The 12,671-nt window shown below is 61.8% G+C and overlaps 3 protein-coding genes and 1 long non-coding RNA gene across 6 annotated transcripts; 2 read left to right on the forward strand and 2 right to left on the reverse strand.

The window, feature by feature from the left end:
• Nucleotides 1-429: 429 nt before the first annotated feature.
• On the forward strand, nucleotides 430-1,805 carry SVBP (small vasohibin binding protein). Of its 2 annotated transcripts, none has more exons than XM_085079771.1 (3): nucleotides 430-612; nucleotides 1,416-1,537; nucleotides 1,618-1,805. In XM_085079771.1, exons 2-3 carry the CDS (start codon nucleotides 1,418-1,420, stop codon nucleotides 1,702-1,704), a joined length of 207 nt encoding a protein of 68 aa, XP_084935897.1. In that variant the 5' UTR covers nucleotides 430-612; nucleotides 1,416-1,417; the 3' UTR covers nucleotides 1,705-1,805. The 2 variants fall into 2 exon arrangements, with proteins under 2 accessions (XP_084935897.1, XP_084935898.1); XM_085079772.1 differs by lacking the exon at nucleotides 430-612 and adding an exon at nucleotides 1,106-1,250.
• Nucleotides 1,806-2,654: 849 nt separating this feature from the next.
• TMEM269 (transmembrane protein 269) lies at nucleotides 2,655-6,273 on the reverse strand. Of its 2 annotated transcripts, XM_085079770.1 has the most exons (7): nucleotides 5,747-6,273; nucleotides 4,840-4,873; nucleotides 4,322-4,471; nucleotides 3,388-3,485; nucleotides 3,154-3,297; nucleotides 2,883-3,083; nucleotides 2,655-2,802 (listed from the first exon to the last, which is right to left on the reverse strand). In XM_085079770.1, the coding sequence occupies exons 1-7, from the start codon at nucleotides 5,769-5,771 to the stop codon at nucleotides 2,693-2,695; spliced, it is 762 nt and encodes a 253-aa protein (XP_084935896.1). In that variant the 5' UTR covers nucleotides 5,772-6,273; the 3' UTR covers nucleotides 2,655-2,692. The 2 variants fall into 2 exon arrangements, with proteins under 2 accessions (XP_084935896.1, XP_084935895.1); XM_085079769.1 differs by lacking the exon at nucleotides 4,840-4,873 and having other exon boundaries at nucleotides 4,322-4,469; nucleotides 5,747-6,269.
• On the forward strand, nucleotides 4,951-6,321 carry LOC146428360 (uncharacterized). Its single transcript, XR_014856095.1, has 2 exons — nucleotides 4,951-5,213; nucleotides 5,696-6,321. It is a non-coding gene; the product is annotated as an uncharacterized LOC146428360 (long non-coding RNA).
• A 1,875-nt stretch (nucleotides 6,322-8,196) lies between these two features.
• CELA3B (chymotrypsin like elastase 3B) lies at nucleotides 8,197-12,053 on the reverse strand. The gene is made up of 8 exons (XM_085080045.1): nucleotides 11,947-12,053; nucleotides 11,792-11,868; nucleotides 11,612-11,709; nucleotides 10,539-10,673; nucleotides 10,327-10,463; nucleotides 9,297-9,442; nucleotides 9,066-9,218; nucleotides 8,197-8,282 (listed from the first exon to the last, which is right to left on the reverse strand). The coding sequence occupies exons 1-8, from the start codon at nucleotides 11,987-11,989 to the stop codon at nucleotides 8,265-8,267; spliced, it is 807 nt and encodes a 268-aa protein (XP_084936171.1). The 5' UTR covers nucleotides 11,990-12,053; the 3' UTR covers nucleotides 8,197-8,264.
• Between the last annotated feature and the right edge of the window lie 618 nt (nucleotides 12,054-12,671).

Here is a 12,671-nt window from a genome sequence, read left to right on the forward strand (position 1 = left end):
GCTGGGCTATATAGGGGCATATGGTGTATGGGGGTTATATGTAGGGGCTGTGCAATATATAGGAGTGGGCTGTATAGGAGGTGGTGCCCCTCCATATAGTGGGCTGTATGGAGGGAGATGTATAGTGGGTGAGCTATAGGGGGCAGTGATACATAGGGCTGGGCTGTACAGTAGAGTGATATATAGGGGCGATATTTAGGGTCTGGAGGGCTTTGGGACAGGGTTGTCTGTGGTGTTGGGGGTGCTCTGAGACCAATAGGCTATATAGGGAATATGGTGTAACGGGGAGATATGTAGGGGATGAGCTGTATAGGGTGATACACAGGGGTGGGCTGTTTAGAGGAGAGTTGTGTAGAGGGCCGATATACAAGGTGGGCTGTATGGGGGTGGTGCATAGCGGGTGGGACATCGCAGCGCTGGGCAGTAAAGGACAAACGGGGACACTGGGAACAGCCCCCGCCGTGCCCCGCCCGCCCGCCAGGCGGCGCTGCTCCCCGCGCTCGCGGCTGCTGCTCTGCCCGCCGGTTCCGCGCGTGCGCGCAGGGCGAGCAATCGAGCGCCGAGCGGCGGGAGGGGCTCCGCCGCCATCTTGCTCTGGGCACAGCCCCACCGGTACCGGGAGCGGGGGAGGGGCACCGGGGGCTGGGGGAGTCAGGGGGCTGAGGGGCTTGGCTGGGAGAGTGAGGGGGCACCGGGGCCTTGGGGGAGGCTGGGGGAGTCAGGGGGCTGGGGCGTCACTGTGGGCCTGGGGAGGTCCCTGTGGGGCGCTCAGGGCTGGGAGTTGCGGAGCTGGGGTGTCTGTGGCGATGGGGGAGGCTGTGGGGCACTAGTGGGGCCCTGAGGGTGGTGGGGTTTGCGGAGTTGTGGTTTATGAGGGGCTGGGGAGATGGAGTGGCTTTGAAGGGCCTAGGGGGCAGTGGTGTCTACGGGCAGTGGGGCGCAGGAGAGCTGTGGGGATGGAGAGGGGTTGGGGGGCTTTGGGACAGGAGTGTCTGTGGGGTTGGGGTGCTCTGGGAGTGATAGGGCCTGGGGAGCCCCTGTGGGGAGATGGGGGCGCTGAGGGGGCTGGGAATGGGGGTGATGGAGAAAAGCCTTGGGGTCACCTGTGGGGCTCAGTCTGTGGGGTGTGGCACCTGAGAACCTCGGGATGGATTTGGGGCTCAGGATGGGGTCGGGGCATTGTCTGCTCTGGGGCTCAGGATCGGTCTGGGAGTTTCCTGTGAGGCTCGGGATGCATTTGGCAGTCACCTGTAAGGCTCAGAACGGGCTTGGGGTCACCTGCGGGGCTCAGGATGGATTGGTTCGGGCGGGTCCGTTGGGGCACCCTGTGTGACCCTCGGCTGTCTGGGGGTGTCACGGCCCTGGGGGGCTGCGGGGTGTGTCCGGGGTGCCCTGGTGACCCCCGCCTGCCGCAGCCATGGATCCGGGCACGGGGGCACGGAAGGAGCGGCCGAAGCCGCGGGAGCCGGCGGCTCGCCTGGAGAAGGCCAAGCAGAGGTCGGCGCAGCAGGAGCTGAAGCAGCGGCAGCGGGCGGAGGTGGGAGCTCGGGAATGGGGAGGGACACGGCCCAACCTGCGGCCGAACCACCTTTGCCATTCGCCCTTTTCCCATCCCAGATCTACGCCCTGAACCGGGTGATGACAGAGCTGGAGCAGCAGCAGTTCGACTCCTTCTGCAAGCAGATGCAGGGATCCGGGGAATGACAGCCCAGCCCCCGCCCTGCCCCCCCTCTTTTCTAGCCCCCCTGGTATTTATTATCAAATTGTCCTTTTTATATCAATAAAATCTGTGCTGGTTCTGCGTCTCCCGGCTGCTGCTCACTGCGGGTGGGAATGGTGTGGGGGAGGCTGGAGCAGGGCTGGCGCCAGAGCAGCTGCACTGCAGTGCTGATTCCAGCCACGGCCCCATCCTGGCATTCCCTGCCAAGGGGAAAGGTCCTGCCCTCCCGGTGCTGGGATTTATCCCGGGGGGATGCAGCAGGAGCCACATCTTGCAGCTGCTGGAGCCTCCCTGGGGATCCCGAGTGTTCCTCCAGCGCCAGGTTTGACCTTCGCTTCCTTCCTCCACCCACACCCTCTGCACTCCAGCCGCCGCTGTCCGGCAGCCGCCGACTTTCCAGAGACTTTGGATCAAATCCTGCTTCCCCCCTCCCTGCCACAGCAATGTCACACTCGGGGTGAAAATAAACTACTTTTGAGATGGTATTTCCCTGCAGCCACGGGTTAAGTGGTGAATTGTAAACTGCTCCTGGTGAATCCCATGTCCAAAACACTCTGGAAGTTTGATCAGCATCTCCCTTTCCCCACCAAGGGGAGGCTTTCCTCATTTTTGGAGTGTGAACCTCCCTTTGTAATAAATTCCCATTGGGCAGTGGGAGCAATCCCTAAACTTCCATTTTCTCTGAAGAGAATGGCTTGGGGGTCTCTTGTGGCAGCAGCCCCTAAGTTTCCTGTTTCTCAAGGATTTGGGGGTCTCTGCTGTTGGTGTGGGGAATGGGGGTTCCCTTGCCCGCCCCCTCCAAGGGATGGGGATTTTGGGGCTTCCCTGAAGTTGAACCTTTCCCTTTTTTTACCTGAGCAGGCTCCCTTTACCACACGGATTCAGTGGGAAGAGCGAAGGGAGGAAGCAACACTCAGAGCAAGGACGAGGAGGATAAGGATGAGGAAGGCTTTACTAGGCTCTAGAGATGGCTCAGGCCTTGCAGCTCCAGAGGGCGAAGGGGAAGACGATGTAGGACGTAGCCCAGGCCAGGCAATAAACCGCAGACACCGCCGCTGGTGCCAGCAGGACAGCCACCACCCCTGTGGAGCAGGAAAATCCTTGGGGATCTGCTCTTCCTCCCCTTCCATCACCATCCCGACAGGTTCATCCCCACCCTTACCTCCAGCATAAACCAGTTTCTTCCACAGCTGTGACTCCAGCACCCTGTCGTGGGGGTAGAAGCCGCAGTCGGCCATGAAGAGGATCATGGCGGCCGCGGCGACGCGGAGCAGAGCCACATGTCCCCCGGTGAGCAGGAAGGTGCTGGCCAGCAGCGCCGAGGCGTAGGGGCAGGGCAGCCCCCGGTAGGTGAAGGGAATCCCTGTGGGGTGCCAGGAGTTCAATATGGGGGGCTACACCCCAAACCCAGCCACCCCAAGGGCTCATCTTACCGCTGGAGAAGAAGCAGAGGCGGGCGAAGACTGCCAGCACGTAGGCAAGGGTCAGCAGCCCCCCCAGCACACCCTGGGGCTGCAGCAGCAGCGCCGTGCCCAACCCGAACGTGGTGAAATCCGCAAAGTCATCCAGCTTGGCACCTGTGGGGCAGCGAGGGGCAGGTGCCAGGTGGGCACCGGGCACGGGGGACACCCCAGCAGGCCACCCCCGGGCCGGGGGGACACACTCACCCAGCGCTGAGCAGGCGTCGAGCTGCCGGGCCACGGCGCCATCAGCCAGATCCAGCAGGAAGCCCAGGAGCAGCAGCCAGCAGGAGTGCTGGTATTGCCTGGGGGGGAAACCCCACTTCTCAGCCTGTGTTACCCACTTTTTGACCCCATTTCTCCCTTTTTTACCCTATCCATTGAGGATGGAGGTAAGCCCAGCCAGCAGGTTGGCCACAGAGAGAGCAAAATTGCAGTGATCTCCACTTTTCATCCCGTCTTTGCCCCATTTCCCCTTTTTTCCAGCAAAACAGGGGTGACTGCCACTTTGCAACCTGTTTTTTCATCCTGTTTTTCTTTTTTTGGCCCAATTTCCCCTTTTCTCCACCCCACTTTGGATGGAGGAGAGCCTGACTACAGAGGTTGACCATGGAAGGAGCAAACCCAGGTTGACCCCTGCTTCCCAATCCTCTTCTTCATCCCTTTGCAGCCCATTTCCTCTATTTTCCCCCTCATCTATTGATGCTGCAGAGGCCAAAGGAGAGAGCTTTTGATCACGGTGTCCCACACTTTTCATCTCCTTTTCCCTCCCATTCCCCCATTTTTCCAGCAAAACCAGGCTGGCTCTCACTTTTCTACCCCATTTTCACCCTATTTCCATATTTTCCCCCTTTTTTTCCCTTTTCCCAGCAAACCAGGGCAAACCACACTTTTCTACCATCTTTCCCCTCCCATTTCCCCCTTTTTCCAGCAAAACCAGGTTGACCCCCACTTCTGTGCATCTATTTCACCCCATTTCCCCCCTTTTCATCCCATTTCCCCCTTTTTTTCCCCTCACCTATTGATGCTGCAGAGGCAGGAGGGGAGCCTGGCCACCAGCTTGGCCACACAGAGAGCAAAACCAGGGCGACCCCCACTCCCCACCCCCATTTTTCACCCCGTTTTTCCCAGTTTCCCCCACCTGTTGACGCTGCAGAGGATGGAGGAGAGCCCAGCCAGGAGGTTGGCCACTGAGAGCCCGTTGGCTGCGTTTTTCCGGAGGAATTCCAGCGCCTGTCCCCGTCCCACTTGCTCACTCAGCACCAGCTTCTTGGTGGACTGGAAAATACCTACAACCCCCCACAGTGTTCCAACCACGGAGGGGCTGCAGCCCCGCCCCCCCAAAAATAGCAAGTTGGTGCAGGGGTTCCCCCTCCTCAAACCAAAATCCCCCAAAATCCATTTAGGAAGCAGCGGGGGGTTGATTTGTGCAAGCTCTGCTGCTGAGCTCCCCACCGGCGGCCAAAAACGGAATAAAAGAGGCCGAAAAAGCGAAGAAATGAATTAAAGAACCGTAAAACATAAAAAAAATAAAGACAAATTAAGCCAAACCCAAGCTTAGACTAAAAGCCAACCCCGGTTTAAGCTCTATGGATCTTATATACCTATCGGGCTAAGCTTTAGGGAAAGAATTTAAGGGTCCTGTCCTTTGCCCCCCGCCTTGCCGTGTCCCAAAGCCAGGCAGATCCTTCATCTGAAAAAAAACAGGACGTCAGAGCAAAACAAACCCCCCGAGCCCCCTCAGAGCCCCCCCGAGCTGCTCATCGCCTTAATGCCACCAGAACAGCTCCCCAGGTGGGAAAACCAGGAAGAACTGGAGGATAGCTGCGCTTTCGGGGGTCGGCGGCTCCGAGCGCCGCGGCGGGAGCGACCTTTGGACACCGCGCCCGGAGCCGCCGGCACGGGCTGAGCCGGGAAAATCCCCCCTGAGCCCCGCGACGGGCGCTGCATTTACCGGAGCCAGGGATTTTTGGGGGGTCTGTGGCCGTGCTGGGTGCTGCGCCCCCTCTTTACCTCTTAAACTGAGCTAATGGGTGAGTTTTGGATCTCTGAAAGCTAAACGGGGGAAAACGCGCTGGGTTCGGGATTTGCCCGTCCCTTCCCGGCGCCTGGCAGGATCGGGGCCTTGGGAATGTTCCCGAGCTGTCGCGGCACCGGATCCAGGCACCTGTGAGCCTCACAACACCGGGGCTCCCAAACTCGCCCGTTCCTGGCGTTTCTCGCCCCAAAATCAAAGCGCCGGAATGAGAGGGAATTCCTTAGCCCTGCGCTGCTCCCCCTGCTTTTATCACTACTTTGGGGGGTGAAAGCAAGGTGGTTTTGGTTCATCCCAGGTGCGTTAGGAGGGGATTGTGCCCCCAGGGCTGTCTCACTCTCCCAGGGCGCGGGAAAAAGGGGTTCGACCACAGGAAGCACAAAATTAACCTATTTTTGGGGCCAATTCATGTTTTTACCGCTTTTCTGCCCCAATAACCCTAATTTTTCTACTTAACCCCCGCCAAATGATGATTTTTAGGGATGGGGAGCACCTCGCAAAGGGGCCGAGCGGCATCCAGATGGCACTTACCGGCCGGCGGTGACACCATCCACATGGCAGCGATGGCTGTGGCAGAGGTGACGGTGACGCCCCGGTGAGGGGAAACTGAGGCAGGGGCCGCTCCGTGGGGCTCCGCGCCGTGCCGCGTTATATAAGGAAAAGCCTCTCGGGCTGAGTCACCCGGCGGGGGTGGGTCCGGCCAGAGGCCACGGACACGGACACGGGGGGTTCGCAGCGGCTTGGCACCACCGGCGAGGGAGGAGCTGCCCCGGGGGGCCAGGGGGCTATGCCAGGCTAGCGGTGCCCCTGCCAGCCTCTCAGCACCCCTGCCAGCCTCCCAGCGCCCCTGCCAGCCTCCCGGTGCCCACGCCAGGCTCACAGCACCGGTGCCAGGCTTGCGGTGCTTGTGCCAACCCTGCAGCGCCGGTGCCAGGCTCGCAGCTCCCGTGCCAGGCTCGCAGCACCCGTGCCCAGCCACATCACTGGTGCCAGGCTCGCAGCACCCACAGCGTGCCCGCAACACCAGGAGCGGGCTGGCAGCACTGAGAACACCTGTATCACACTCACAACGTGTGTGTCACGCTGCTAAAACCTGCACAGGCTCACAGCACCCTTGTCAGTCTGGTAACACCTGGATGAGGCTCACAGCACCAACTCCACCTCACTCCTCACCTTCTGCAGGTGTGGACCACCCGTGCCATGCTCACAGCACCTTTGCCAGCCTTGTAGCCCCTTCGGCAGGCTCACACCACCCACACCCAGCTCATGGCACCCATCCCACACCCACAGCACCCATCCCACACTCCAGCACCCATCCCACACTCATGGAACCTATGCCAGGCTCTCACAGCCCATCCCAGGATTGCACCATCCGTGCCAGGCTCACAGCACCCATATCCTGCTCACAGCACCCGTGGCAGGCTCACAGTGCTCACACCACACTCACAGCGCCCAAACCCAGCTCACAGCACCCACACCATGCTTTGTATTGCCCAGGGCAGTCTCACAGCACCCATCCCACACTCACAACACCCATCCCACACTCACAACACCCATCCCATGCCCACAGCACCCATCTTATGCCCCCAGGACCCATCCCACACTCACAGCACCCATCCCATGCCCACAGCACCCATCCCACTCTCACAGCACCCATCCCACTCTCACAGGACCTGTGCCAGGTCTGTACCACCTGTATCACAGCAGTCATGCCATGCTTGTAGCACCCACAGCAGCCTCACAGCACCCATGCCAGTCCCACAGCCCCACACCAGCCCCCCAGCACTGTCACACTCCTGTCCCTGCACCCCATTGCCATCCCAGGGCGATTGCACCCAAAAGGTGTCACCACCAGGTGCCATCCCGCCGATTCACGCTGGTGGCACCGGGATCATGGCTGGCGCCCCCCACCCTCACCCCCGTGCTGGGCTGGGTCACCCTGTTCCCCACCCTGGGCCTCTGCCAAGTGGCCCCAACTTGTGCAAGGGTGTCACGGGTTGGGGGGCTCAGCCTCCCCCTCCCCCGGAGCAAAGGGCCGGCGATAGCGAGGGGCTGCTGGGGCGGGCGACGCCGGGGCCACCAGCGGCAGAGCAAAGGTCCCCGAGGACACGGTGACGAGGGGCCCATAAAACTTATACAGCCCCGGCGCGGGAATTTTCCACCCGGATCCCAGCGGGGATTGAGGGGTGCCGCAGCACCCATGGCTGCGAGGCGCCTGGGCGGGAGGGGAGCCCTGGGGTGGCCCGTTGGGGGGTCCCAGGGTGCTGGTCACGGCGGGGGCACCGGTGAAAGGGCTCTTTGTTCGCTGGTCACGCGCTGGTGCCGGCGGTTGCGAAGCGACGGCCGGGCCAGGAGGGCCACGGTCATGGGCGTCCAGCCCTGGGGCACCCCAAGGGGGCCATCCCGGGGCCTCGGGGGGGCCCAGCCCCGTGGGGGGACAGGACGTCACTGGGTGCCCGTCACCGTGGCATCGAGGCCATCCCTGTGTCCTTAGGGCACCCAGAGCTGCTGTGCTGATGTGTCTCGGGGTGCCTTTGGCAGCAGGGTGCCCACGCCGGTGGCACAGGGCACCTTGGGGTGCTTGGCCCTGTGGCACCTGGGTGTCTGAGGGTGCCCACGGCACCTAGGTGACTATCCCTGTGGGATCTGGGTGTTTGAGGGCACCATCCCTATGGCATCTGGGCACCTGTGGGTGTCCATCCTTGTGGGATCTGGGTGTCTGTGGTTACCTATCTCTATGGGATCTGGGTGTCTGTGGTTACCTATCTCTATGGGATCTGGGTGTCTATCCCTGTGGCACCTGGGCACCTGTCAGTGTCTATCCCCATGGCATCTGGGTATCTCTGGGTCCCCATCCCTGTGACACTGGGGTGTCTCTGAGTGTTCTTCCCCATGACATCTGGGTGCTCCCAGCACTGTCAGGTGGCAATGGCACAGCCCCCACTGCCCCCAGACCCCTCCCCAGCACAAGGACACAGTGATTCCAGCTGTTGGTGGTTTATTTCCCCAGTGCCAGGCCAGGGGGTCGATGACAAGGACGCTGCCACACTCAGTTGTCTCTGATGGTCTGAAAGGGAGAAGCTTCTAAGGGGGGAGGGCAGAATCCCAACACCCTGACACCCCAACACCCTAATAACCCAACATCCCAGCACCCCAACACCTTGGCACTATGGTATCCTGACACACCAAGAGCCTGGCACCCCAGCACTCCAATTCCTGGTACACCAACACCATGTCATCCTGGCACCCCAGTACCCTGACACCCCAATTCCCTGGCACCCCAGTTCCCTGGTACCCCATCACCCCAGACCTCTGGCAACCCATTGTCCTGGCACCCCAGAGACCTGGTGCCATGGCACCCTGACTCCCCACCCCCTGGCATCCCAGCAATCCAGAGCCCTTTTCCCCAGCTCTGTGATACCCAAGCATCCCAGAGACATGACACATCTGTGCCCTGGCACTTTGGCACCCCATTGCCCTGGCACCTTGGCACTTCTGCACCCCAGCACCCCAGAGCCCTGTTATCCCCGCACTGTGGCACTCTGACACACCCCAGCACCATGGCACCAAGTCTCCTAGTACCCCAGCATCAGAACACCCCAATACTGCACCCCAACAATCTGGCACACCATTGCCCTGGCACCATGGCACCCCAGCAGCCTGGTCCCTTTGCCCCCTGGTACGCCAGCACCCCAGAACCCTGGCACCTCGTTGCCCTGGCACCCAGCACCCAGCAGCATGGTACCCCAGTTCCCTGTCACCCTGACACCATGATTTCCCAATTCTCTGGTCCCCTTGCACCCTGCCAACCAGGTACCCCATTCCCTGACATCCTGGCAGCTGTGCCCACCTCTACAATCCAATCCTCAAAGGCAGACACACGGGTGAACACGGTGGGTTTCTTGGCGGCATTGCAGCCCAGGGCTGACACGAAGCTGGCGATGCCATGAACCTCCCAGGTGCCATCCTCAGCCTGGCAGTTCAGGGGGCCTCCAGAGTCACCCTGGGTGTGGAAAGGGGCAGGGTCAGCACCATGGGAAGGTTTGGAGTGTGTCCCTCTTGTCCCCAGCATGGTACCCACATTGCATCCAGACTTCTCAGCGCCGCCGGCACAGATCATGGTCTGGCGGATGGCCAGGGCTCCCCACCAGTCAGGCTTGGTGCAGTGCTCATAGTCCACCACGGGCAGCTCTGCCTGCTGCAGCCGATCCGGCAGAGACCCCCCAGCTGTGGGATCAGAGCATCCCGGTGTGTGTCGATGGCCAGCCATCCACCATCCATCCATCCGTCCGTCCATCCATCCATCCATCCATCCACCTTCCTTCTATCCATCCATCCACCTTCCTTCTATCCATCCATCCATCCACCTTCCTTCCATGCATCCTACATTCATCCACCTCTGCATCCCTCAAGCCCTCCAGCCCTCCTTCCTTCCCTCCATTCTGGCATCCTTCCGTTCCTCTCTTCACCTCCCCATCCATTTCTCCATCTCTTCTCCATCCCTCCATGCCCTCATCCATCTTCCCAAACCTCCCTCAATCCATCCATCCATCCATCTCCCCATTCATGTCCCTGTCTGTTTTTCTATCCCTCCACCCAACCCTCCCTTATCTCCCCATCCCTCCATCTGTTCAACCATCCCCAACCATCCCTTCCTCCATCTCCCCATCCATCCGTCCATCCATCCATCTATCCATCCATCCCCCAAGTCCAGCCAACTCTCAACCGCCCCTCATCCCCTCCCTCCATCTTCCCAGTTATCACTCAACCATCTCCCTATTTCTCCATCTCTCCCTCTATTTTCCCATCCACAACCCCATCTATCCTTCCAACACTTCACCATCCTTCCACCCATCCCTCCACCCACCTCCCCAACCATCCCCCCAGCCACCCCTCCACCGCCCCATCCATCCCCCATCCATCCCCTATCCATCCCCCATCCATCTCCCCATCTCTCCATCCCCCATCCCTCCATCCATCCCCCATCCAACCACCTCCTCATCCCTCCACCCACCTCCCCATTTCTCCATCCCCAACCCTCCCTCCATCTTCCCATCCATCTCCCCATCCATCCCTCCATCCCGTCCCTCCCTCCCGCTGCCCGGACGCACTGGTCAGCAGTCCCCAGCCGCTGAGCACGCAGGGGTACCCGTTGGGCAGGATGGAGCCGGCAGGCGGCAGCCGCCCCACCTGCACCTCTGTCGAGAGCACGGCCGGGCGCTGCAGCTTCAGCAGGGCGATGTCATTGCTGCGCGCGGGGACAAGAGTCAGAGGGGTGGCCGGGGGGTCACGGCGTCCCTAACCCGCCTGGGACCCCGCTCACCCGCAGGCCGCGCAGAAGCTGAGCCACTTGGGATGCACAAAGATGTCGTCGGAGTTCACGGGGATGCGCTGCTCGGTGCCCTCCCCGGAGCTCATGTCGTACTCGCCCAGCACCACCTGGTACGTGCGGGTTTTGCTGCCGGGAAAGGAGGGGTCAGCGGGTGGGTGCCCCCCGGCATCCCTCCTGTACCGGGACCTTTCCATGCACCCAAACGCTCTGCCCTGCACCTTAAATCCGTGCCCTGCACCTCCTCATGCGCCAAATCTGCACCCAAACCCCCTGCCCTGCACCCTGAACCGCCTCTCTGCACCTCCCCATGCACCCACCCTGCACCCAAGCTCACCTCCCTGCCCTCTGAGCCCCATCCCTGCACCCATCCTGCACCCATCCTGCCCTGCCCGTCATCCCTGCACCCACACTGCACTGTTCACCTCATCCATGCGCTCCTTCCGTGCCTGTGGCAAGCCCTCCGTGCATCCAGAACCCTCTCCCTGCACCTCACTGCACCCCTCCTGCGCCCAGGATCCTCTTGGACCCCCATGAACTCTCTCCATGCACCCATCCCTGCATTCCCCTGCACCACTCCTGCACCTCAGCACCCACCTGCACCCCCAGCACCCTCCTGCACCCATCCCTGTACCCCACATCCCCCCCGCACCCATCCCTGCACCTTGCACTCGTCCTGCAGCCCTTCCACACTCCCTTGCACCCTGAACTCGCACTGCACCCACCTTTCCAACCTGCACCCTTGCTTGCAACCCCCCATGCCCCCCTGCAAGCCTCCTACACTGACCCCTACACCCTGCACCCCTCCATGCACCCATTCTGCACCCATTCTGCACCCTAACACCCGTTCCTGCATCCTCTCCCCTCTGCGTCCCTCCCTGCACCCTTCCTGCACCATCCCTGCATCCCACACCCCTTTCTGCACACCAACACCCATCTCTGCACACCGCATCCCTTCCATGCAGCTCTCTGCGCCCCTCTCTGCACCCTGCATCCTCCTGCACCCTGCAGCCATCCCTGCACCCCTTCTGCAGCCCTCCTGCCCCCCCCCAGCCCCGGCGCCTCACGAGATGCAGTGCGCGGCTGTCATCACCCAGTTGGCAGCGATCAAGGTGCCCCCGCAGGTGTGGCGGAAGGTGCCATCCCGCTCGTACTGCAGCGAGATCTGGGGGGAGAGACACCGCTGGGTGCCACCGCCCCTCCCAGGGGTGCCACCGCCCCGTCCCCCTGGTCCCCTGCCCCCTCACCTGCCAGGGCCAGCTGTAGGGCTCTGCATCTTGCCCGTTGACCACCCGGGATTCCGGCAGAACAGCGGCGCGAACACCTGCGGGACATGGCCACCGTCACCCACCGGGCAGCCACCCGAGCCTGGGGACACGGAGTGGGTCAGGGGACACCTCACCGCCAGCCACCAGCAGCAGGACGAGGCTCAGCATCGCGGCCATGGCTCAAGTGTGGATGTCCCGTGCTCCCGCCGGCCTTAAATCCCCGCGGGTATCGGCAGCACCCAAGGGCACCCCTGGGAATGGGCACCGGGTGCCCAGCTGGGTGTTGGGGGCGTTAAACATTAACCTTGCCCTTGGGGGACGTGGCACTGGGACCTGGCCAGTGGGGACCCTACAGGTCCCAAACCCCCCTGTCCCTGCTGACCCCTGCTGCCTCTGTACCCCCTGTGTGCACCCAGAGTGCCCTTGTCCCTCACAGGCCCTCTGGTCCCACTGTACCCCCATAGTCCCTCTAACTGCTCCTGTGCCCCCCAAGCCCCGATGACACACCCTGTGCCCCCATAGCCCCCATATCTCCTTGTGTGCCCCACAGCCCTTAGAGCCACCCCAGTGTCCCCCAAGTCACCTCCGTGCCCCCCAGAGCCCCTCCAAGCCCCCTGTAGCTGCAGGGTCCCCATAACCACTCTGTGCCCCCATAGTCCCCACATTCCCTGTGCCCCGGATGGCCCTCAGACCCCTCATATCCCTCCCCACCCCCTGGACCCCAGAGCCCCCAAACCCCTATAGCTGCCCCTGTCCCCCCATATCCCCCGTGCCTCTGGGGTGCCCATATGGCTCCTATAGCCTTCATGGGGTCAGTGCTCCATATATCCTCGCCTCCTGGACCCCCATAGCCCCTACA

Source organism: Lichenostomus cassidix, chromosome 21, assembly GCF_008360975.1.
Source record: "Lichenostomus cassidix isolate B80296 chromosome 21, HeHo_3.0, whole genome shotgun sequence".
NCBI lineage: Eukaryota > Metazoa > Chordata > Aves > Passeriformes > Meliphagidae > Lichenostomus > Lichenostomus cassidix.